Raw genomic sequence first — 26578 nt, 5'->3', positions numbered from 1 at the left:
ATTTTTCCTTAGAAAATGACCTCAGAACAATTTTATGGCTTTGAATTATTTATTTGATCTGAAACATTGGTGCGTAAAAAATCAGAAGAAATGTTTAGAGGGACACGCTGATTGGTCAAATGCCCAGTAACGCAAGCGAGAGGGGAGAAGAAGAAAAACTATCACAAAAAATGTTTTCTAATGTGTTTAATCTATTTTTATTATCCATGCTTTAAAGCCAAAGAGCAGGGGTGTCCAAACTTTTCATCTCATGGGCCAAAAATAGGATAAAAAGCAAAAATTACCTATAAAGTATACAAGTGTGCAGTATTTTTAATTAAATTAATCAGATTGTCTGTAGCAAAGGGATGTGTAAATCATTGTGTCAAAAAGTTTTTTTTCCCCACGTTTGCCGTATTTAAAGATGCTCACCCAGTTTGCTGATCCCTTTGGGTTTTTTCTCAGCAACAACAACAGAATTTGGGTTCGTTTAGCTTTGATAATTATTGCTGTGTTTAGCTAATTTTAACAAATGAACTAAAAGCAGATTTTGATGCATCAAATCAGCAACATGTCTTGGTCAGTGCATTGGCAGATGTTTCAAATGCCTCTTATGATACTAAAGAAAATGTTAAATTATGAAACTCAATTTATCAAATGTATTTTAAACATGATTTAGCAAAAAGGAAAAAGGAAATCTAAACATTTACAGTCAAACTGTAACACTGTTTTGATAAAAAAAATGCATCTGGTTTAGTTATTAGTTTTACTTTCTTCTTTTTTTACTTTTATTCAGTCCTATTCCTCCTCCTCTTTTTTCGCTGCTTCTGATCAATTTAGTTTTACCATGTTGTGTTTTCCATGTTCTGGACCAAGAAGCTTCGCTTTTCAGATTAAATAAACTGTTTTTCTTTTACCCTGCATGCATTTCTCAAAGAAACACAGAAGACAGACTGTAATTTACAGCACAACAAACTCATTTAATGGCTTTGACAGATTTTATTTCATCTTCGCCTCCTGAAAAGAAAGATAAACGACTGTGATGAGAAGTTTGGACGGCTTAAATGTAAAATAAGGCGTCATTATCGTGATTTAAGGAAGACCTTCTTAATGTCCATAAGCTGTTAGCTCAGAGGAATATTTACGGTCTGACACGAGAGAGTAGAACAAAGTGGAAAAACACCGACAGGAACAGAGTAAAGACTCAGAGATGTGCAAAATGTTTCTGTTTTCATCTAATAAATAAAGCTCCACAAGCGCCCTCCTCCCCTCAGACCCCCGGCCTGGATCTGGTGGGTCCACTGGTTGCTTAACGGGGTCGTGACCACGGAGAGGAAGGTGGACTTCCAGAGAAGAGCCGCCACACTGCTTCTCCTCATCATCCTCAACAACACCGTGTCTGATCCAGCTCCTAGGAACCGTCCAGTCTGGGGAACCAGACCGGGTCCTCACACGTTCACGCTGTCTGGAAGAAGGCAGAACTTTCTATTCAAGGAGTTCAACCTTCCACGGGAGCTGCTGGTCCTTTTCCTCACTGCCTTCATTCAGTCTGTCCTGAGTTCATCCATCACGGCTGACCTCACCTCCATCCAGAACCTGCACAGGTCTGGGGTTTAGGGATAAGGCGGCTGGCCTCTCTGCAGACCCAATGCATCCTGCACACAAACTGTCCCGACGTTTACCTCCAGGGCGGCGCTACAGAGCCGCCACAGAAAAACAGTTTCCTCCCACCCAGGCTGTCAGGCTGATGAAACTGTGACCATCAGGGTACCATACTATAAGCACCCATTTACTAATGTTCTCTTTGGTGAAAACTCTGCATGTATAAAAATTTAGAAACAAACAAAAAAAAAGCTATTTCTGCATTCATAATTTAAATGTCTTCATTGAGAGCAGAGTGCAACTGAAGTCAAACTCCTTGTTTGTGCGCAGAAACTTGGCGAACAAAGCTGATCCTGATGACCTGCATGTCCTCTCAGGATGGAGATTCCTGCAGCCGTCTCAGCTCCTCCGTCCCGCTCTCTCTCTCTCTGCTTCCCTGCAGCTGCTCACGTCTGCCGTCCGCCGGTTTGCAAAGCTTCAGGTCTGGCAGAGGACCTCCGAGTCAAACGGCGAGAACCTGACGGAGGCGGGCAGCTGCGTGATGATGTTGGCGTTGCACATCAGCTGAGTGAACACGCAGTTCTCCTTCAGCATTTCCGGATACAGCAGGTCGCTCTGAGGCGAAGGCGGGGCGTTGTTGTTGGTGGGGCTGTCGCACCGGCGGGACCGGCTGAGCAGGCGGCGGAACAGGGACCTCCTGAGGAGGATGTAGATCCAGGGATCCAGGATGGGGTTCAACGAGGCGATGCGGATGGCTGCCAGGTCGGCCTTCTGGTCAGAGCGGAAGCGGTTGGCAAAGATGCGCACCTGAAACGCAGGAACAGGTTGGTGTAACTCGTTCTGTGCTCAAAGAGATTTAAGAAGTGTAATTGTTTTTGTCACCTGGATGGAAAAGACATTAAAGTCAATGATGACCAGCATCCTGTCATTTAAGCCACTGCATGCCACCCCTCACTGCTTCGCTCTTTTTGCTCCTAAACAGCCAGATTTTCTTCTACACTGCAAAAACGGATCTAAAAATAAGTAAAAATGTTCTTAAAGTTAGTGTATTTGTCCTTGATTTGAGCAGGTAAATAAGATTATTTGCCAATGGAATGAGTATTTTGACCCCTAAAATAAGATAATTAGACATCCTACACTTGAAATAAGATGATGGAGATGAATTGTTCCTATTTTAAGTGCAGAAATCTTATTCTATTGGCAGATCATCTTATTTACCTGCTCAAATCAAGGACATATACACTAACTTTAAGAACATTTTACTTATCTTTAGTTCTGTTTTTGCAGTGTAATCTTTCAAAATGCTTTTGATCACTACTTCTTTGGCCTTTCTGGAGGCTTTTCAATTATTTTCTTTAGGCTTTGGTCACATTTTCACTAATTTTTTTGTTCAAGACAATATTGCGTTGTGTAAAAATCCTTAAAGTTGAGGAGATGTGTAAACCATCTCTAACAAACGAGCACCATCTGAAAGTGGTGTTTTTACTGAAATAGGGGAAAATCTTTTAGAACTGGGCAATATGGCTTGAAAATAAAATCTCAGATTTTAATAAACCAAATCGGATTAATCAATTTTTTTTTACCTCCTTTTCATTTCACAAAAAGAAAGAAAAAGCTTATAAACAGCTTGTTGTAAACAATAAAAATATAACAAAGTGTGCTGCTAGCAATGAGCTAACAGGCTTCATTTTACTTGTGTAGCTTCAAATTAACTTATAAAAGTAAAAGAATAAATTAAAGTGCCCTGTGATAAAGAAGTTTCCTTTTTACAATATTTTGACAATATATTTTCCTAGACATATTTTCAGCGCTGCTGCTGTTCTCTTCATGGAAGCCCAATGAGTGTATTTGCAAAATAAAATCCAGATTTTCCAAAAATTAAATGTTAATAGATTGAAAATTCGATTTAAGCGATTAAATCAATTTATTGCCCAGCCCTAGCATCTTTATGCCTGATCCACTACAAATCAACTGACCACTCAAAAAACACTGAAACTGAATTGCAAAAAGTTGAAAGTCCAAATAAAAACTTTGAAAGATTGCAAAACTAGGTTAACTTAAACCTCTAAATTTTATGTTGCTGCTTGGAAGCGGAGACAGATGGAAGACTTTAGGATCGTACTACCAAAGTATTCACAGGCTTTTTCACTGTTTGTCACTTTATAACAACTGTATTAAACACAAAGTAGTGCATAAATATGAAATGGAAGGAAAATGATACGTGGTTTTCATTACTTGTTTTTACAACAAAAACATGTTTTTTTAATTTATTTAGCCCCCTTTAATCTATATATTCCTAAATAGATTCCAGTGCAAGAAGCCCCCTAATTAGCAAACAGTTAATTAGTCCAGCTGTGAGTAACTGGATCATAAATCCTGCTGTTCTGTGAAGGACTCGGACAACGTCGCGAAGACCAAGGAACACGGCAAACAGGTCAGGGAGGAAACTGTGGAGACGTTTGGTTTACAGGACAATATCCCAAACTCTGAACATCTCACAGAGCTCTGTTTATTCCATCCTCTGAGCACGGAGAGATCAGCAGCAGACCTGCCAAGACCCGGACATGTACACAAACTGACAGGCCAGGTAAGGCCCATGGAAGCTCTGAAGAGGATCTGCAGAGCTTCACGAGCCAGACACGGAAAAGGTGGTCGGGTCAGATGAGACCAGACTCAAACGTCTTGACCTGCTTTTCAAACACTATTTTTGCCCCTTTCTCCAAAAACATCATCGCTACGGTGAAACATTGGGCTGGCTGTTTCATAATGTGGAGACTTTGGGTGGCGTACAGGTCAAAGGATGCACATGCACTGGCATGGCCTAGTCAAAGTCCAGGTCTAAGCAGTGACGGACTGGATCCCGATCGTTGGGTGTGCGCGGCCCCTTTCACCCTGTTCATTGTAGGCCTACATTATCTCTCGGCCCACTAATAAGCCAAATGCCTCTTGGTTCAGTTTTTATGCATATTAAAGTTAGAGTTCAACACCAATGGGGCTACAAACTTGCGTGTTATTTCCGTGCAGTGTCCGAAATTAACTTCCTGATTCACGCAGGGTTCACGCTGCGTCTTTACGCATGATCCAGCTGCTGGATTTTACCCCGGTGCGCTGCGCACGAGGAATAAACAGAGGGAAAATGCATAAATAAAGACTCTAAAGGGTTCCTTTAGGGAGGAGATAAGAAATAATTGGTCTGAGCTGCAGCCCCCGATGTTACAAGTTCCTTAAAATGACCCTGTGTGCACCTAAATTACATGTAACGTAATTTTGCGCACCTGAATTCAAGCGCAACGCACCACGCCCACCGAAGCACCGCTGGTTCTGTGTCGTTAAAAACCAAAGAGCATGAAATACAGTTACTGACTGTCCTATTGACTTTAATTGGGACATTTTGGTACGAGTGGAAGGACATTAAACGCAGTGATTCACGTTTTGAAGGCTGGCCGCTGATAAAAGCACCTGGAGAGGGGGGGGGGGGGGGGGTTATATCGTGCATGTGAAGTTATATCTGTGTTATATCTGCAGGCGCTTGCGTGCGCGTCCCCATGTGGGCCGCTGATTGGTGAAAATGCCAGGGCCGTTTTTTAATCCCAGTCCGTCACTAGGTCTAAATCCAACTGAGAGTCTGTGGGGAGATTAGAAAACCATTGTTTACAGATGCTCTCCATCCAATCTGACAAAAGTAACCACAGAAAACCGCGAAAGACCTGGAACTGTGAGTGCAGGAAACTGCGCCGGTGTCCGCCACACTTTTCAGATTTTTTATTTTTTGAGCAGAATTTTTTTCAAAAATAAGAAAAACTCCATTTGACTTTTATTTTCCTATTTGAAACATGACTTTAAACGGTCACATCCAGTGCCAGCCGCGCACTGCTTCAACAGTAACTCACCACTAAGGGAGCCGAGCAGGCCAGAACCACCACGGAGGTCATCACCAGCACCGCCATCATCTGCGTCTCCGCGGCCGAGGACAGCGCCTTCCACCTCTGCCGGACGCTGGCTCTGGCCACGGGCCGCTGCACGGTCCTGCGGCGCATCAGCAGCAGCGCTCCGCACACCGTCAGGTTCAGCACGATGGTGCCGAGGATCAGCAGCAGGCTCACGGCGCCGTACAGCACGGAATAGGCGGCGGCCACCGGCTCGGGGGTCTTCCAGTCGATGAAGCACCAGGTTCCGGGCGGCTGCAGCTCGCTCCTGGATATGCCCATCATGGGGAGGCAGCAGAATAAAATGTGACTGATGTAAATGAGGAAGAGGAGCTTCTGCGCAAAGCCTCGGTCCACTCCCCAGCGCTGGTACCTGTAGGGGCAGCAGATGGCCAGGTACCGCTCCGCCGCCATGGCGCAGATGATGCTCAGTCCGGTCAGGCCGAAAAACAGCAGCAGGAAGGAGTCAAACTCGCAGAAGTGGCGGCTGCGCAGCACATGCTGGTCCAGGTAGTTGGCTATGGTGAAGGGGCTGGCCAAGCAGGTGCCCAGGAGGTCCGTCACCGCCAGACCGCGCACCAGCGAGAAGAACGCGGAGGATTTCTTCTCCTGCCGGGACACGGAAAGGACAAGTATGGCGATCAGGTTCCCGATGGCGCCGCCGGCGAACATGAACACCGGCAAAGCCATCTCGGTTGAGTTGTCTGAACGCTGGCGCAGAGACTCGTTGGTGGGCACAGATCCGTGCGTAAAGTTCGGCGTCATTGCCAGAGTCAACCAAAAGCTGGCGTCGGATATCGGCATCGGCCTGCGGTGGATCTGGGAGCGCATTTCCTCTGGCGTGGCGGCGGGGAGTCGGCAGGAAAAGTTTCTGAAGTAGTCCGAAGCTCCCTTCTTTCCAGCGACCCACAAGTCAGCCTCTAATATCCGAGTGCGCCGCTGTGGGCTGGGACCGGGGCCGGGGGTGGGGGTGTGGGGGTTGTCCCTGACGTAGGCTGCTGACCCGGCCAACACTGATGGATATGGAGACATCAGTCTTCTGTCTTTCTGGCTTTGTGGGCGTCATCATGGACGTGTGGTATTTGGCACAGTCACAGAGAGCCAAGTTATCGGAGTGGTGAGTGGAGAGGGAGAGGGAGACGCACGGGGCCCTAGGAGACTCCCCGTCCCTCATCTACTCAATATTTCTGTTTGTGAAGATGTTACAACCTCTCACTACCTCACTGTGCCTTACCTGGTACCACTTAATGTACAATGTCAAAACATTTGTATAAAAGCCACCCTGAATGTACACAGTCACCCCAAATCTCCGCTTTATTTTCTTTGTATTTTTATTTTATTTTTTCTTGATACGTTGTGTATATATATATATATATATATATATATATATATATATATATATATATATATATATATATATATACCCACTGTTTATGCCTTGTGCACCTTTTCACACAAGTGAATTTCTCCAATGTGAGATCAATAAAGCTTAGCTTATCTTATCTTATCTTATCTTAAGCAGCCAGGGTGATAATTGGCTCGTGAGGTGTAACACCAGGTAAATTAATGAGAAAAGGAAATAGTTCATGTCACTCAGTAGAAAGCGAGTATTTATTTCACAATTTGGGCGAACCAACCAGAAACAGGACAAAAATGACAACCGCAGTGACACTTCAGGGTCTCCAAGGCCAAAAGAACAAACAACACTCCCCCTTCTAAATATGAAATAAAATACAGCTCTTGCTACAAGAAACCAAAAAGGTAGAATGACAGAGCTGCCCGTCTAGCCTGGAACAGGAATGGCTTCAACTGTGAACCAAATACGGCCGTCTGCTCAGATGTTCCCATCCACTCACTCACTCACAGACACTGGAGCACCGAGCAGCTCCGGTCTACAGTGTTTAACCACAAGACCACTGCAGATCAAGGCCCGGGGAATAAGGGGGGAGATGGCACTCCCCATGGATGAGGAGCTGCAACACATCTCAGCTGGGGCCATAAAACTGACCTGAAAGGAGAGAAAAAAATAGCTTTCTTCATGAGGAGAGCCCCTAGAGTTGTGGTTTAACCCTGAACCCTCAGGACCCACCGTATGACTTGTTTTAAATGTCTCTGCTCCAGCACACCTGAATCAAATGATTGCATCACTTCCTGAGCAGCCACGAAGAGTAGCAGAGGCCTCTTCATCACTGGTATATTTAAGTCTGGTGCATGGAGGCAGGGAAACTCCCAAAACATGCAGGGCAGTGGGTCCTGAGCTGAAAACCACGGCCCTAGAGGCCCGAAACTGTGACATATGAAAGCACAAAATTCATCTGAAGGCCTTAAACTCCCACAGGAAGACTATGATTCAGGCGTTTAAAACAATAATAAGTTTTTTAAAACAATAATACGTTTTTTTTCCTTGCAAATTGTCTGACAGTCAGAATATGTCTAAGTTTCGCATCTTGGCAGGTTTGTAGTGGCGCCATGTGGTTTTGCTCAGAACGAACATCAAAAATGTGGAGTGTTTGTAAACCTCACCCTGACTTGTTCTTCTCAACCTCTTTGTCCCTGACTTGTTTGGAGAGGTCCTTGGTCTTCATGGCGGGACGCCTCTAGCTTAGTGGAGCTGCACTTCTGGGGCCTTTCAGAAAAGGTGTGCCTACACCAGGCATGTCCAAAGTGTGGACATGCCTGGTGTGCCCCCCCCAACTGCATTTCAAGAAGGATTTACCCCACCAGCACAGGTGGCTGGTGTAGGTGGAAATTTATTTATTTATTTATTTTTAATTAGGGCAAAATTATTACAGAAAAGATAAAAGTTGTTAACTCGGAAATGTTTGGTACAACACAAGGTATTTTGTCTTTTATAACTACAACTTCTACATTCTCTTTAATTTCATAGTACCACAAATATCCCAGGACGTTTTCTCAAATGCAGATTTTGATGCATTAAAATCTGCTTTGAATTAATTTATCAAAATTGGCTAAATTCAGCAAATGTGTTCAGAAATACGACCCCGATCCTGTTCTTATTCTGCTAGAGCAAAAAAAATAAAAAAATAAAAAGATACATTTTCCTAATCATTTAACTTCATATGTTTAACTTTAATACACACATTTTTAATTTCCTGATCTACAATTATTACCACATCCCTTTCTTACAGAAGACTGACTACTTTGTTTAATTGAAATAATCAAAATTTGTAGAGCAGGAAAAGAAATTCACAACACAATTTTTGGGGGTTTATCTTGTTTATTTTTATTCACTTTTGGCCCTTGAATACTTTTGACTCCACAATTTTGGTCCATGTGGCGAAAAGTTCGGACACCCGTGGTCTACACTGACCCCGTCCACACGGTAATCAGAATCAGAATCAGAATAAAGTTTAATCGCCAAGTAGGTTTGCACTTACAAGGAATTTGACTTGGTATTGACGGTGCAGACGAAAAATAAGAATACAGTAAAATAAGAAGTAAAAGGTTATATACACGGAAGCTGTATACACTCAGCACAGTGTATACAGGGTTGCATCCACAGCGATCTGCCGTTTTGGGACACGGTAGTGTCACAGCGCCACCAATGGGCCCGGCATACCCACTACAGCATTTTCAGTGGTGCTGCGTCCTTTTACCGTGCTTGTCATCGCATGGACTACGCCTTAGACCGCACACACATGGATTTATTTCCACTATGGGAGTTTTGAAGGTAGCTGGCTATTTTCACAGGACCAAATTAGTCTGTTTTGTGCAGATTAGTTGCATAAAATAAGATAAAAAAAACCCTTTAAACTACAGGTTGGAATAAAAAAAATTTGTATAAAGCTAGGGTTGCGGGTTGAATACTTTTGGACGGCACTGTACTTACACTGTTTTCACCAGAGGGGGCGCCCATTCCCCCTGACCAGACTTGCTCTTGATTCATTTTCTTGATGCCTCCCTGGGCAGAAAGCCACAACAACCTTATTCTGAACTGCTGTCTATCAAATGAGCTGCAGTCAGAAAAGTTGTAGGTTTGATTCCAGCTTTCTGGATTCTGGACATCCCAAAGCATTCTCAGGCCAGGTGGGATATAAATATATAGTCCCTCCAGCAAATTTTGGGTCTTCCCGTGAGTTCTTCTCCCTGTGGGATCTGCCCAGAAAACCCCAAGCAGAGGCACCTCGGTGCCATCCTGATCACATCCCCAAACCGCCTCATTTGACGCCTTTCGATGCGGAGAAGCGGCGGCTCTACTTGGCTCTCCCACCAGATAACAGAGCTCCTCGCCCTATCTCTAACGCTGAGACCGGCTACCAGAGGATGGGACCAAGTCACTGTTTTTAGAGTCCCAAGTACATCTCAAGTCTTTATCCTCAAGTCCGAGTCAGATCTCAAGTCAAAACAGGTATTTCTCAAGTCACACCCCAAGTCTGAAACTTCTAATTTCAAGTCGTATCGAGTCTTTAACAACACTGTAATGCATGTTCAACGTAAATAATGGAGCGTGTGTTTTTCTGTTAAATCATCTTAAAGCGTGGTGAGACCAGTGCTGTTAACCTTACAAAACAGTAAAATTAAACTTCACTTCAAGAATAATCCTCCTTTGAACCATATTTTCCCAGAATATCCGGTGAAAAATGCAACAGCAGAACTTCACATTCAGACCCAAACAAAATTACGCTTAGGAGCATTTTTTGTTCTTAGCCTGTTTTTTCTTTTCCGTTTTAAAAAATCTGGTTAATTTGATTGGCTGTGCTGAATCTCACGCACGCATGCGTACAGAGAGACGGTCTGCGCTTGTAGATACTGATTGAGTGAAATTAATTAACGGTGCGCACACTTTTTATATCATAGATGTCTTAAGCTTTAGATTTCGGGTTAAACATCAAGTCTTTTCAAGCAAATAAGTGCTTAATTCCAAATCTTTGCTGTTAAAGTCCCAGTCACAAGTCTCTGAACACTTTTTCAAGTCAAGCCTAAAGTCATAAAATCCTCCTCTGGTACATGTTGGCTGCTTGGTCTTTTTTCTGGTGATCCACATCACATGACCACAGGTGAGGGTCCAGGGATGTCTCCTTAGATTAGATCACCCTGGAACGTCTTCTGTGATGCTGCCCAGACTGGATTAAGCTTCCAGTCAGCGTTTGTTCTTGTTGTGGCTCATATTTATACCACTAGAAAGCTTTGTTTCCAAAATGCAGCGCACGGCTTTGTTCTGAAAAGCGAACGGCCGCACACGGTTGTCAGGAACAACAGGAGCTGAGGGGACAGCGGGAACATACGGGACGTCAGTGCTCCCCGCGTGCCGTTGCACATTAATTACAGCCGGACTGGTGTTTACACTGAGGAGCAGCAGAGAGGGGTCTCTGTCTGCGGCCGACCTTCAGAGACACAACACAACACCTTTCACAGAGATGATTTGCTGCTCCTCCTGGCAGCTGCGAATGAGGAGAAGCTGGCAGATTGTAAACAGCCGAGCGATGCCAGGCCTGGGAAAACCCAAACGGACTGGAACATTGTTCTGCTCACTGTGAATCATGGGACGTACGAGCCCTCTGTGGGTAGTTTATAGCACTCCTTAATGGCTAAAGGTAGACCGTCCTGTCATGACGTGCTGCTGCATGACTAATCAGACTCAAATAACTTCTTACATTATCCCTAAAAGGTAATTATTAAAAAAATGTTCCTGGCAATAAACGCGTCTGTACCCTGTCTGAACGGTGTTCCCAAAACCACAAATGCAGATGGTTTATCTGAGCCTCAATGTTTAGTTAACGCAGCACTTAGCCGAAGTGTTCTTGCCCGCTGGGATTTCCCCCTTTTTGTGACAAAACAACCACAGACCTTTGTGTTTTTTATTTGATTTTAATATGATAAGCAAGCCAGTAGACGGAAAATAGATGCATAGTTTAAAATATTATGTACAACAAAAAAATCTGAAAAGCAGTAAGCATTATTCTCAGCCCTATGGGATTCTTTGATACCCCTGAATTAAAGTTGTGGAGAAGTGGAGAGCAGGGTTAGGTCATCAATTCAATTCAGTTCAATTCAATTTTATTTATATAGTGGCAATTAACAACACATGTCATCTTAAGGCTCTTTCTAAAGTCAGACTCCATCAGATCCTCCAGGTTGGTGAGAAAGTTTCCTCTCTAAGGAAACCCAGCAGGTTGCATCAAGTCTCTCCAAGCAGCATTCACTCCTCCTGAAAGAGCGTAGAGCCACAGTGGACAGTCGTCTGCATTGTTGATGGCTTTGCAGCAATCCCTCATACTGAGCATGCATGAAGCGACAGTGGAGAGGAAAACTCCCCTTTAACAGGGAGGAGAACCTCCAGCAGAACCAGAACCAGGCTCAGTGTGAACGCTCATCTGCCTCCACCCACTGGGGCTTAGAGAAGACAGAGCAGAGACACAGAAAGCTCAGAAGCTCACATTGACCCAGGAGTACTTTCTATGTTAGAGAAGACAGAGCAGAGACACAGAAAGCTCAGAAGCTCACATTGACCCAGGAGTACTTTCTATGTTAGATGGTAATAGAGGATGATCTGCCTTCACTGGATGATGTCACAGCTAACAGAACGCCAGACCAGGTGTACCTTCTATGGAGAGAAAAATTACAGAGAACAAAAAGTTAAAAGCTGAAATAACAACAAACAATGCAGACTGGAGAGCAGTAGGAGAACTCAGCAGAGTGAGAGAAATAGACCCTGATGTCCTCCAGCAGCCTAAGCCTATAGCAGCATAACTATAGAGGTAGCTCAGGGTAACATGAGCCACTCTAACTAGAAAAGGAAAAGTTTTAAGCCTAGTCTTATAAGTAGACAGGGTAGACAGAAACAATATCCCAACGTCTGACAGAGCGGATAACAGTAAAGGACAGATGGACGTTCAGACCATAGTCTGGAAATGAAAAGAGCACAGCTGCAAGGAGAGTCTCATTGTAACTCTGGAGGAGCTGCAGAGATCCACAGCTCAGGTGGTATAATCTGTTGCTGGAACAACTACCAGTCTCTAGAAAGCTAAGAGAGTCTAAAGGAAGTCCAGTCTTTAGTTTGCTGCAGCCCTTGTAGGGGAGGAGATCTGCTAAGATTGCACCAGAAGTTAACTTTACATCTGTGTTGTAATCAAGCTGCAGTGAAATTAAATACAAAACAAACAACAACAAAAAAAAAAAAAACGACAAATGACACACTGTAGGTTAACAGCAGCACAGTTAGCCGCTGTGTTACTAATAATCTGGAGTTTTTGTGACACATTCATGGTAACCTCAAGAGTTTCTTCATGAACACAGTGCCAACAAAAACATTCCAAGTAGTATTTTTAATTTTCTTTTTGGTTAAAACACAGAAGAAGGCTAAAGGGTTCCTGGTGTTTGAGCAGCCTGGGGATTTTAGAGAGAGGAGGAAAAACAGAACTAATGAACTCTGCTGTTTCCTGGAAGTGAGTCAAGAAGATCTCTCTGGGGTCTTCAGACGAGGAGGAATCCAGAGAGCGGCGGTGGGGGGGTTATGTAAAACTTAATCAGAGGAGAAGGCAGAAATTTATTTCAAGAAATTGGAAGAATTTGTGGGATTAAACAAATCAAAAGGTCACTAAGCGGTTGATAACTAACCCAGGAAAACAATCTAATATATGAACCTTTTAGCCAAAGTACTGATTATACCTGACATTGAATGATCCACTGAATCATCTGGGTCCTTTACAAATCCACAAACTGTTTAGTGTGAATAAAAAAAGTAGAAAAAACAATTTCTGTACTGATGAACCATTCACACATTCACACATACGCAGGCTGACCAATCAGCTAGATAAAGACTTTTTTGAAATAGAGCACAACAATTAACAACAATTAACATCACAAGAAAAGGTCTCTCTCTCTCTCTCTCTCTTTATATATATATATATATATATATATATATATATATATATATATATATATATATATATATATGTATATATACTGTATATATCTATATAAATATTTATATCTATCTATCTATCTATCTATCTATCTATCTATCTATCTATCTATCTATATATATATATATTCATGATTTACTCTCTGTCAGATGCTGATGTCTGTTTGCACACGCTGTATCTACGCTGAGGTGTTCTCTTGTACAGTCATTCATATTTCTTAGTTTTCTCACATCGATTTGTAAGTCGGCTGCTGTCTTTCATCTATTTAGTTTGAATATTGCATTTAAGCTGAATGGGCCATTTAATAATTAATTCCCCAATATTTTCCTTTTTTCCTTTCCTGAGAAGTTGGTTTTCTTTTGCTTGAGAACTTAACCATATATCAGCTTAATCTAGTGTGTAACTGTCTACGTGTTTTTGCCTCTGTCGTGTGGGACAATAAAGTTGTTTCTATTCGTATTCTATCTTATTGAAAGTCTGGACCTCCAAGACCCAAATCGTTCTGAAGCTGTCTCTCTGAGGGGTCCAAATTCAAATATCTAGATGTTGAAAGCAAAGTGGAACCACAATGAAAGTTCTTGTTTATCTATCCAAACCTGGCCAGTAAAACTGATTGATTCCTAATAATTTTATGAATTAATCAGATTGGAATACTATTTTCAGCTCTGACTCCTACGAGAGCCTCCAAGGCAGAAATGAGCTGAACTTATATTCATGTATTTGGTGTAAATTGTGTTTATGGGTGAAATAAACCCCCTTTATATTTACATCTAACTTATTGTATGTGTATCTAGACACCCGTTTTTAACAAAGAACCAAAAATAATAAAAAAGATCCAGATGGTTTACTTTTTTGTTTCCTTACTCGTGTGGTTCCGGTGTTTCTGGTTTTATGGTTTACGTCTTGCTGACTCTTTGCTGCTCATTTCTGATTTAAAGAGGAAGAAGTCTGGATATCTGATGCCAAATGAGCTTACAACAAATACCGGATGCAACGGGTGACACAGTCCGTCAGAGAATTTAATTTATTTCCCACACGGCTCATGATGTTTTAAACCATAAAACCCACGCTTATATTTTCCTAATAAAACAGGATCAGACCAGAATATTTATGACGAACCGCCCTCTTAACAATTTGGGCTAATTTTCATACAAAAGTCCAACTTTAGCATCTGATGTACACATTGACAAAGGTGCTACATCGAGCAATTAACAATGAAAAATGTAATTAATTCAATTCAATTCAATTTTATATATATAGCACCAATTCATGAAACATGTCATCTCGAGGCACTTTACAAAGTCAAAATCAATCATATTATACTGGCCTTAATATGTTGGGAATCCCTCCTGAAAGGAGTGTAAACAGGTTTAAGCTCCTTGTGGACTCTTAATGTCTCCTGACTGTAAGGTGGCATATTAGCACTAATATTCATGTTTATATGTTAGACTGATTATAAAAAAAATTATAATGCAGCTAAGATTAAGTGCACTTAATTTAGTTTTATGCTCTGACATTGTTTTTATCTCGTCTGACCCCTCATGAATATTTCCGTGGCCACATAATGATTAGCCGGCCGCTCTGCTCCAGAAACGCTGCGGGATGCCGATGTGAATAAAAGTCCCAGAATGCTGGTTCTTATTAAATTGTTGTGGCTTCTGAAAAAATTAAAAAACTAAATCAGTTGGAGCTCATAGTAATGCTGCCTAATTAACTGTGTGATATCAGAACCAGTAAATGCCGTTCTGAGTGATTTATCGTTTCACTTTTAATTAGAGCCCAGCAGTTTCAGCTTTTTGGGTTTTCCGTTAAAATAAATTCACCAGAATTTCCCCCGCTGCGGGGCGATAAAGAAATTCTTATCTCATTGCCCTGACCCGCTGAGGCTGCAGTTTAGCTGCCAAACAACCTTAATATGTTTTATTTACTATCGCTGTCACTTGTTCTGCACATCATTTTCTGTGTGTTATTGTAAGACTTTGCAGCTTAATACCTCACATATCATGGTGCATAGGAACGCTCAGGACTCAAACACAAGAGACACAAAGGATAAATAGACCTCAGTTGTAGTAAGAAACCTGGACATGTCCTAAAACTTACCTTCAAACTCATTCTTTTTATTTATTTCTGCTTTCTCTGGTGCATACAGGCTTTAGATATTTAAACAGCGCAGTGTATAAGTTCTTGCATGATGTGCAATAAGTGTCATTAATTGGCTACATTAAGGGAAATGAGTGAATGTGAGCATCTTGAACATCTTTGAGTTGTTAAAAAAAAAGGATGTTTCTAATCTCAGTCAGTCATGTTCCTCACAGAGAACCAGCACTAAGGTAAAATGTAAAATACGTATAAAAACTAAAGGCATGGACGACCCTAAACACCTCTATGCACTAAAAAAAAAATCTAAATTACAATGCAGAACATTTACATTTATGCTAATGTAGAAACACAACCGTAATCATGACAGACACTATTCTGGGTTATTATTACTCTGCAGCTCAGACATATTTACTGATCTGCACAGCGGAGCCTTTCCTAATATAGATTTGTTTATGTCGTTAAAAACACAGAGGACTGGCGGGGCTGAACCTCTTCTCTGTCTCTGGTGATTCAGGCGACATAGAAAGAGAGAAGCTTCCCTAAACTCAGACTAATTTATTTTTTTCATTGTTTTCTGCTTAAGGTTTTTTAAAAAAGTGACTGTCTCATGAGAAAAGGAAATGCTGCTTGGAGAGACTTTCCTTAGAGAGGAAACTTTCTGACCAACCTGGAGGATTTGATGGAATTTGACTTTGGAAAGAGCCTTGAGATGACATGTTGTGAATTGGTGCTATATAATTAAAACTGAATTGATTTGAATTCCTTTTTTTAGTGTCCTGTCTGGCAGTGTGGCAACAAGAATTGTTGTCTTAATGTTGTCTTAATGCCACTTTCACAAGCGGAGCCTTACTGCTGTCACCATAGTGCTCCGCTTGATTTATATATGCAAGTAGCTTTATTAGACTTAGACTTAGACTTAGACAACTTTATTTGTCATTTGGTATGCACAAAGTGCGTACAGAACCAAATTTCGTTTCGTACAGCTTTTGTAAAAATTACAGTTTTAGGTGCGGCAGAGATTTAGAAGTAAACAGTAGATTTTAAATATACAGTATACAGACAATTGAAATGTAACAAAAAAGAGACATTATTTATGTACATATTGGATTGTGCAAGGGCATTTGTGCATGAATGCATTTATTTGTGCAATTTTAAGACTAGGGGACCGATAGCATTTGTAATGCTATATGAGTTGCAATGATGCAAAAATGTGCAAAAAATGCAAATGTGTGAATATATGAGTTGCAATGATGCAAAAATGTGCAAAAAATGCAAATGTGTGAATATATGAGCTGCAATGATGCAAAAATGTGCAAAGAGTTCAAATGTTGTGCAGAGTTTGTGGGTTGTAGTTTAGCAGTTCAACAGCAGTTTAACAGTATTATACTTTATGCAGGGAATACTTCATGTTATATGGACACTAAAACAAGAAGGTAGGGGAAAAAAAAGGAGAAAAGGTGAAAGAAAGACGAAAGAAAAGGGAGAGAACGATACAACATCCTCTGAGTCTGCTTCTTCCCCTGCATCACCATTTTGAGCAGAGATTGGTTCTGAGGATGATATTTTTACACGCTGATAACATTGCAGTAACCCAACACATAAACCATACTTTAACGCTTGTTCATTTGTTGTCTTTTTTGTCTCTAAAATGTAAAATTAGTATTACTTTATATGTAAATGCATAATACCATGTCTATCTTTGTTTAAGATGCAAAACAAAATATTTCAGCATGTTATTTTTATTTATTTACACATTTGTTTAAATCATCAGGGCGTTATGATTGGTGATTTAGCCATTATTGGCCAGAGTTTAACATTTTATGGCACCAGGATGTTTTCATTCCAATTCTGAAAAGTGCTTGAAAATAAAAAAAATAAAATATTTTTTTGTACAAGCATGTTTGTTACAAGTGTCATTACCGTATTGCAAAATTACATATTAAAATACCCAAATAGGCTTTTACACTTTCAGAAATAAAAAGATAAAATATGCGATTAATTTGCGATTAATCTCGAGTTAACTATTGAAATTATGCGATTAATCGCGATTAAAGTTTTTAATCGTTTGACAGCACTAATTATGTATTATTATGATTATAAGATGATGTATAAAGTGACAGCTGAAGATAATAATAAGGGTTTTCTGATAGAAGTGAGTCTGTAAGCACAGACTAAACTTTTGTCTGTAGGTTTATCCATGAGAAAAATGCTCAATAGTGGTTGTGAAGAGCCAAAGACCCTCAGAGCACCGAGGCAGACGCCAGGGGAACCAGAACCCCAGATACCCAAATGGACCTTCAGAGTAAAGGAGCCCAAGAGGGACCAATCCAGGAAATCTGCCTCCCCCACCCGAGGGAAGAGGAGAGACGGCACCAAGGAAACCCGCCAACAGCCACAATGTCAAAACCCCGGGGAGCCGCAGAGATCTGAATTCCTGATAAACGTTTAAATATTTGGCCTGAAAATGTTCTCCTTTAGCCTGATCATTAAACTGTCATCAGTTTAATGTATCAGCCATCAGTGATCGATGGCGCTCGCATTACATTTACCCCCCCAGTGTCAGACCTCCTGGGATCACATATCAGGTGACGTTCAGCGGTCTGGCTTTAACGTCGCTTTTTATCTGCTCCGTTTTTCACAGCGCTGCAGATAAAAAGAGAAAAAGGCCAGATAATTCACATTCTGCTTCACTCTAGGGACCAATGAGGGAGTATTTCTATTGAACGGCTCTCCCATCCTGTCTGGTTATCGTTTTATTTGTTACTGGACTCTGGAGGATAGGCCAGAAACAACTAACCTGACAAAAGCCAGCTGTATGTTGCTCCGCCTAGTTCCACTCACATACATCTGGGACATCGCCGGTAGAAAGTGATTTCTCCAACCAATTTTATGGTCTAGCCAATCAGGCTAGTTGAGGAAGCAAGCGTTAGCATTGATGCTGCTATTTCTTCCGTGTTGTCCAATCTACCTAATATTGTTTCATTAAAAGAACATCAGAGAACGGCTCTGAAGGCTTTTGTTGGTGGAAACCATGTTTTCGCCCTTCTCCCGACCGGATTTGGCAAGTTTTGTTTTCTAGTTGGCGCTAACCGCTAACCGGAGCGGTTAGCGGTTAGCGCCAACTATGTTAGGAGGCCTTTAGTCCTCGACGCGGTCGGCCCGGGATCGACTACGACCCGCGGCGCTTTGCCGCCTGTCTTTCCCCCTCTTCCTGTCAGCTCACTGTCAATAAAACGCCACTAGAGCCGCAAACACATTATTATTATATTTTTTTTTCCTGCGTCGCTCTCATCAGCGTCACGGGTTAGCTTCGGTGTGAGTGGTTGAAATAGCAAATCAATAAAGATGACAGACAAGTGGCTTATCCAATCATATGCAAGAATTTTTTTTAAGGCCCAGCCTTCAGTAAAGGCAATTCCTATGGCGATGTCCCAGATGGATGAGTGGAGCTAGGCGGAGCGACATACAGCTGGCTTTTGTCAGGTTAAGAAACAACAGCTTTAGTCACGTGTTCTCCTCCACACTTGCTCTAACGATGTGTGACACAGAATGCTAATTATTTAAAGCAGGCATGCCCAAAGTGAGGCAAGAAAGGTTTGGTCCACCAGCACATGTGGCTGATGCAGATGGAAGGTTTTAGTTTTTAATTAGGGCAAAATTGTACCGATCCGTTGTGGTGAAGAGAGAGCTGAGCCAAAAGGCGAGGCTCTCGATTTACCGGTCGATCTACATTCCTACCCTCATCTATGGTCACGAGCTTTGGGTCGTGACCGAAAGAACGAGATCCCGGATACAAGCGGCTGAAATGAGTTTTCTCCGTAGTGTGTCTGGGCTCTCCCTTAGAGATAGGGTGAGGAGCTCAGTCATCCGGGGAGGACTCAGAGTAGAGCCGCTGCTCCTCCACGTCGAGAGGAGCCAGTTGAGGTGGCTCGGGCATCTGGTCAGGATGCCTCCTGGACGCCTCCCTGGTGAGGTGTTCCGGGCACGTCCCACCGGGAGGAGGCCCAGGGGAAGACCCAGGACACGCTGGAGGGACTATGTCTCCCTGCTGGCCTGAGAACGCCTCGGGATGGATGGATGGATGGATGGATGGATGGATAGATGGACGGATGGATGAATGATGGATGGATGGATGGATGGACAGATAGATGGATGATGGATGGATAGATGGACGGATGGATGGATGATGGATAGATGGACGGATGGATGGATGGATGATGGATAGATGGACGGATGGATGATGGATGGACGGATGGATGATGGATGGATGGATGGATGGATGGACGGATGGATGATGGATTGATGGATGGATGGATGGATGGATGGATGGATTGATGGATGGATGGATGGATGATGGATGGACGGATGGATGGATGGATGGATGGATGGATGGACGGATGGACGGATGATGGATGATGGATTGATGGATGGATGATGGATTGATGGATGGATGGATGGATGGATGGACGGATGGATGATGGATTGATGGATGGATGGATGGATGGATGGACGGATGATGGATTGATGGATGGATGGATGGATGATGGATGGATGGATGGATGATGGATGGATGGATGGACGGATGGATGATGGATTGATGGATGGATGGACGGATGGATGATGGATGGATTGATGGATGGACGGATGGATGATGGATTGATGGATGGATGGATGGATGATGGATGGATGGATGGATGGATGGATGGATGATGGATGGATGGACGGATGGACGGATGATGGATGGACAGATGGATGGATGGATGGATGATGGATGATGGATTGATGGATGGATGGATGGATGGATGGATGATGGATGGATAGATGGACGGATGGATGGATGGACAGATGTATAGATGGATTGATGGATGATGGATAGATGGACGGATGGACGGATGATGGATGGACAGATGGATGGATGATGGACGGATGGACGGATGATGGATGGACAGATGGATGGATGATGGATGGATGGATGATGGATGGATGGATGGATGATGGATGGATGGATGGATGGATAGATGGACGGATGGATGGATGGACAGATGTATAAATGGATTGATGGATGATGGATAGATGGACGGATGGACGGATGATGGACGGATGGACGGATGATGGATGGACAGATGGATGGATGATGGATGGATGGATGATGGATGGATGGATGGATGATGGATGGACGGATGGATTAGGGCAAAATTATTGCAGAAAAGATAAAATCCCACAATTGAAAATGTTAAGTATAACACAAAGTATTCATCTTTTAATAAACACACATTTGAGATTCTCTTTAATTTCAAAGTAACATCTATCCAATGATGTTTAATCACTCAAATTTACACTTTAGTGCATTAAAATCTGCTCTGAATTCAGTTATTAAATTTGGCCAATTACAGCAAGTGTTTTGAAAGAACAACCGACCCAAATACTGTTCTTATATTGCTGGACCAAAAACAGTTCAGTTTATTATTGTTAAATGAAATGATTCAAAATAATTTCCAAACTGGATGAATACAACAAATGAAGCTAAAAGCAGAAGTTCAATTGAAGAAACTCGTCACCTACCTCCATCTAATCAGAGGCCGGTCCGCCTCTGACATGAGCCAATCAGCTTCAAACCAAACCTCCACGAAGCCCAATCAGGATCCCGTGTTCATCTTAAAAGCAACTTCACCTCCAGCCCCCTCTCCACCATTTTAGCCGAGTTCATCTAGCTCCATGATGTTCCTCCATCCTCAACACATCCGAGTTTCTCCCAATCTTCAGCATTTCCTTCACCTCATTACTGGTCCGGCAGAAGACCACCATGTTGGGCCCGGTTCTGCCAGAGGTTTCTTCCCAAAGGGGAGTTTTTCCTCTCCACAGTCGCTTCATGCTTGCTCATCATGGACAGTTCATGCAAATCTGTGTTTATCAAGTTGGACATCTATCTTAAACAGATCATCATATGGACTGAACAAACTTCTTCTATCTCCACTCCACCACCAGTTTCAGACCTGGGGGGGGAACATACCTGTTCTCATACATCTACTTATGCATATTAAAGTATAATTCAGCATTAATGTTCCTGCCGAGGTCTGAGCGCCAACGTCTTAATTACTGTGTCAATAAATCCTTCTAATTTTCAAATTTTTTCTGTGTGAGTTTTTTAGATTGAAATAAGCAAAACCCTTTTTTTAATTTTGGATCTACAATCATTTACAAATTAATTTCCCACAAAAAACAAAACAAAACAAAAAAAAAAAACGGACTAATTTATTTATTTAAAATGAGCATGTTTTATAGAGTAGGTAAAAAATTTATATGATTGCTTTGGCTTAAAAATAAATATGTGGCCCTCCTGTTCCTTTGACTTGAGAATTTTGGCCTATGTACCAAAAAGTTTGAACACCCCTGACTTACACAACCTCCATGGTATCAGTGAAGGAGTCAGACTGGTGGTGATGAAGGGATGCAGCTCGTTGACTGCAGGGCCCTCAGCCTTTGACAGATCAGTGAATGTTTGTGTGTCCTGAGAATCACTGAACTCCGTCTCCTGTCACTGCTGGGAAGTCCAGCTCTTACCGCCACCCTTCACTGTTAGGAGGAAACGTGGAACATCACCAGCGCTGTGATGTCAGCAGTCCACCACATCCTTCATTTGGTAGAGTTAATTCAATTTCCCCTTTAATTTCCTCAGGTTACTGAAGTCAAATCTGCTGCCCTGCCCTGATACTTTCTGCCTTTTTGTATATTATTTCGTCTTCATGCGAATCCCTCTAATTTTGAAGAGATCTTGAGAAAAGCTGCTCCTAATCTGAGATGAAACGCATCCCGGTTCAACAAGTGAGCCGCGCTGCCTGAGAACATTTCTTTTTCTTTTTTTTTTTTTCCTGCAAACACAAACCTCTCTGTTGCACCACACATCATCTCTAAAGTGATCTGGTATGCAAATATTTATTTGTGGAAGTGCTTCGCTGGCGCATTGAATTCTTTCAGAGTAAGCAGGATGCTGGTAGCAGGAGAGAAAATCCTCTAAGATTTCCCTCTAAGCGACGTGACAATAAACCTAAAGAGACATGGTAAAAAATTATTCTTTTTTTTTAGCTAATTATTGAAGGAAAAATAAAAATATATCAAAGTAAATTGTAATTATAAAGGACGGGTTTTGCACCTTCATGTCCTTCTATCACTTCTATGGCAAAAGTATAAAATGCAGCAGCAAGGCATGCAGACTGTTTCTGAAAATATGAAATAGTTGCTCTCAAAAGTCAAGTTGCAAAATTTCCCTGCTACAGAATACTTAGACAACTTTATTTGTCATTTTGTATGCACAGGGTGCGTACAGAAAGAAATTTCGTTGCATACAGCTTGTAAATTGCAGTAAAAATTTAATTATAGTATAAGGTGCAGCAATTATTTAAAAGTAAAACAATTTAAATGTAGACAATGCAGGAGAAGTCACAGTGTACAGGTGAGTATTTTTAAAACCATTTGTATGTGCAGAATTGATTGTGCAAAGGGCATTTGTGCAAGAATACAGCTTGTAAATTACAGTAGATTTAAAATACAGTATAAGGTGGAGCACTGATTTGAAAGTAAAACAATTGAAATGTAAACAGTACAGGTGTACAGGTGAGTGTTTTTAAAAAAAAAAAAAACATTTGTATGTAAAGAATTTGAGCATTTGAAGAATTTGAATACTCAACAGAGAACTATTTTTTGGGGTTAAAACAAGATGCTCGGGTGCAGAGCTGGCCAGGATTAATTTAAAGATCTTAGATTAGCTGTAGGAAAGTGTGCAGAGGGCTTCATGGAGCGGGTTTCTGTGGCTGAGCAGCTGCAGCCATGTGCAAAGCACCAGATGCAATGGGGGGGGAAACTCTGGAGCAGGTCAAAGATGAGCTCACGCCTCCCTCTGGGTTTGGGACTAAGGGAAATAACACCAATCTGGAAGGAGGATTATGATGCTGGTTAGTCTGAGTGAAAATAACTCTTAATGCTTCAGCATAATAAGACAAAATGGACAATTTAATGCCCAGCAGCTTTGCAGGATGCCCACTTCCTGAGTCCCAGCTTCAACCCTTTGGATTCTGAGTCGACCGACATCAGCGTATATGACCTTAAACGTGCACATGTGGAAGAGTGTCGGAAAATTCCCGCACACCGACTCTGAAAATGGAGGAAAGCGTTCCCAGAAGATATGAAGCCGCTGCGTCTGTGCGCCTCACATCATATTAAACCCTATGGTTTAATATGATGTGAGAAAAGGATGTGACTCAACTACATATACGGTGGCCAGCGAACGCTTTGGACTAAAGACACACAACCATAAATTCTGCTTAATTGCAACATCTTAAGTTGGCAAAAGTAGGCTTTTAAATAAAGGGAAAACCAAAATACAGTCAAATTCAGATATTATTCCACATTTTCTGATTTTTTTCTTCTTCATCCTGCAGCCCTGAGCCTCTTGGTTCATCATTAATTACCCGGATGGCCCATTGTGAGTCACTCTGCTCAGCTTGTGTAACCGCTTGTATCATTTCCCCTCTGGAGTCGTGTTTGTAGATTCATCCTTTTCTGAGAAAATACGGCCGGTGCTGCCTTCTGGATGCTATCAGGATCTACTTGACCTGAACCGTCCACTCCTTCGTTATTTCCTCTATAACGTCCAGATTCTAGTTTACTGAAGCGGAACGTTTTTGGAGTGAAAGCAGAACTCATTCTGGATTTCCCACAGGGCACTGACCATGGAGGAGAGCGAGTCCAAAAGTTCGGGTTATTTCCGACGGGAAGGGGGGGGGGGGGGGGAATTAGAGTTGATTATGTTAACATTTTTAGACTTTAGAATAAAAACAAAGATTGGGTTTTGAAGTTATAGCCGATTGTCTCTAAGGCACAGAGGGTCAGAATTGCATAGCATGGCTCTACACTGCAAAAAGGGAACTAACAGTAAGTACAATTTTCTTGAAATTAGTGTATTTTTCCTTAATCTGAACAGCTAAATAAGACTATTTTCCAATGGGATGAGTATTTTTACCTCTAAAATAAGACAATTAGATATCCTGCACTTGAAATAAGATGATGGAGATGTGTTCTTCCTATTTTAAGTGCGAAAATCTCATTCCATTGGCAAATAGTCTTATTTACCTGCTCAAATCAAGGAAAAATACACAAATTTCAAGAAAATTTTACTCACTTTGAGTTCCCTTTTTGCAGTGTAAATACTTACATTCGCTCACATGAATCTTTTAAGGTTGCTGAATGATGCTGCGTGGCCCGTAACCTGACCAGGACACGGCCTGCTGACTTCTCATTAGTACACTGCAAAAATGGATCTAAAAATAAAGTAAAATGTTCTTAAAATTGGTGCATTTGTCCTTCATTTGAGCAGGTAAAAAAGATTATCTGCCAATGGAATCAGTATTTTGACCCCTAAAATAAGATAATTACACATCCTGTACTTGAAATAAGATGATTGAGATGAATTGTTCCTATTTTAAGTGCAAAAATCGAATTCCATTGGCAAATCATCTTATTTACCTGCTCAAATCAAGGACAAATACACTAATCTTAAGAACATTTTACTTATGTTTAGTTCCATTTTTGCAGTGTAGACGCCGTGGACAGCAGCTGCTCCTGTGTCTCCTGTCAGTATAACGAAGCTGGACTGGAGATGCCGGATCGACACGTACTCAGAACAACGAGGAAAACCCGAGGAGAAATGTAGCTTTACAGAAGATGGGAAAGTTTTCGGGAGCCTTTTCTGAAGAAGTTATTGAGATGTGTCACAACTTCACTGTGGTCTGGAGGGAGAGATGAACTGCTACCATCAGACACACTGCAAAAACGGATCTAAAAATAAGTAAAATGTTCTTAAAGTTAGTGTATTTATCCTTGATTTGAGCAGGTAAATAATATTATCTGCCAATGGAATGAGTATTTTGACCCCTAAAATAAGAAATTTAGACATCCTGCACTTGAAATAAGATGATGGGGATGATTTGTTCCTATTTTAAGTGCAAACATCTTATTCCACTGGCAAATCACCTTATTTACCTGCTCAGATCAAGGACAAATGCATTCATTTTAAAGAATATTTTACTTATTTCTAGTTCCGTTTTTGCAGTGCAAAGAAAATAGACCCCCGGGGAACTCGCTGGAGGGTTTGTCTCTCCCGTCTGGCCCGGAGCGGCACGTCTGGGGTTCCCCCCCTGGACCTGTTTCCCTGATTGGGACGAGCGTTGGACGATGGGTGGGCGAACGGATGGATGGTGCACGTCTCAGCCACAACGTCACTTTTATTATTATTATTATTATTATTATTATTATTATTATTATTATTATTATTATTATTATTATTATTCCTTTATTTAACAAGTAAAAGTCCCATTGAGATTAACAATCTCTTTTTCAAGGGAGTCCTGGCCAAGATAGCAGCAAAAGATTACATTACAATTTACATTACAGTTTACAATAACATCTATCTAAATTAGAATTTCATTAAACAGTTACAAACCATAGATCTCATTTCCAAACCTTTGAGCAATCGTTTAAAAACGTCCAATCGGAATCAAATCCTTCAACTTCCAGTCTTTCTGAAGATTGTTCCTTTTCTTTTAATCTTTTAATCTTAATCTTTTAAATCAAGATTAAAAACACATCTGTTTAAAATTGCCTTTGACTGTTCTAGTTAAACAGTTTTACTGTTTTTATTGTTCTTTTTTGTTACTACATTCTATCCCTACTTGCTTTTATTCTATTTTCTATCTACATTTTATTATTTTGCTATATCTTAATCATGTAAAGCACTTTGCATTGTCTTGTACTGAATTGTGCTATATAAATAAATTTGCCTGCCTGCCTCCTTTGTGTTGCGTTTCTCAGCAACCCTAATCATTTGTTTTCCTCCCCTTTGGTTTCTGTAGGCTTATTTTAAGAAAACGCCACCAAAAGAGCCGGTCCTTGAGGGAAATGCGTGACCCTAGATTCACCCACCGAGGGAGAAAGTCGTCTCTGTCATTGTCTCTCCCTTCTGCTGTAGGAGTTCCCATGCATGTTGGCCTCCCGGCGGATGTTAATATATCACCAGTGAGTCTGCAGCTTGAC

At 41.6% G+C, this 26578-nt stretch overlaps 1 protein-coding gene across 1 annotated transcript; it reads right to left on the bottom strand.

Moving 5' to 3' along the window:
* Positions 1-978: 978 nt before the first annotated feature.
* LOC105916546 (prostaglandin E2 receptor EP4 subtype) lies at positions 979-6400 on the bottom strand. Its single transcript, XM_012851093.3, has 2 exons — positions 5472-6400; positions 979-2388 (listed from the first exon to the last, which is right to left on the bottom strand). Exons 1-2 carry the CDS (start codon positions 6336-6338, stop codon positions 2059-2061), a joined length of 1197 nt encoding a protein of 398 aa, XP_012706547.2. The 5' UTR covers positions 6339-6400; the 3' UTR covers positions 979-2058.
* Positions 6401-26578: the final 20178 nt, after the last annotated feature.

Source organism: Fundulus heteroclitus, chromosome 9, assembly GCF_011125445.2.
Source record: "Fundulus heteroclitus isolate FHET01 chromosome 9, MU-UCD_Fhet_4.1, whole genome shotgun sequence".
In the NCBI taxonomy this organism is placed as follows: Eukaryota; Metazoa; Chordata; class Actinopteri; order Cyprinodontiformes; family Fundulidae; genus Fundulus; species Fundulus heteroclitus.
Note: the sequence above shows the minus strand (reverse complement) of the source record. Positions and strands in the feature narration are given on the sequence as shown.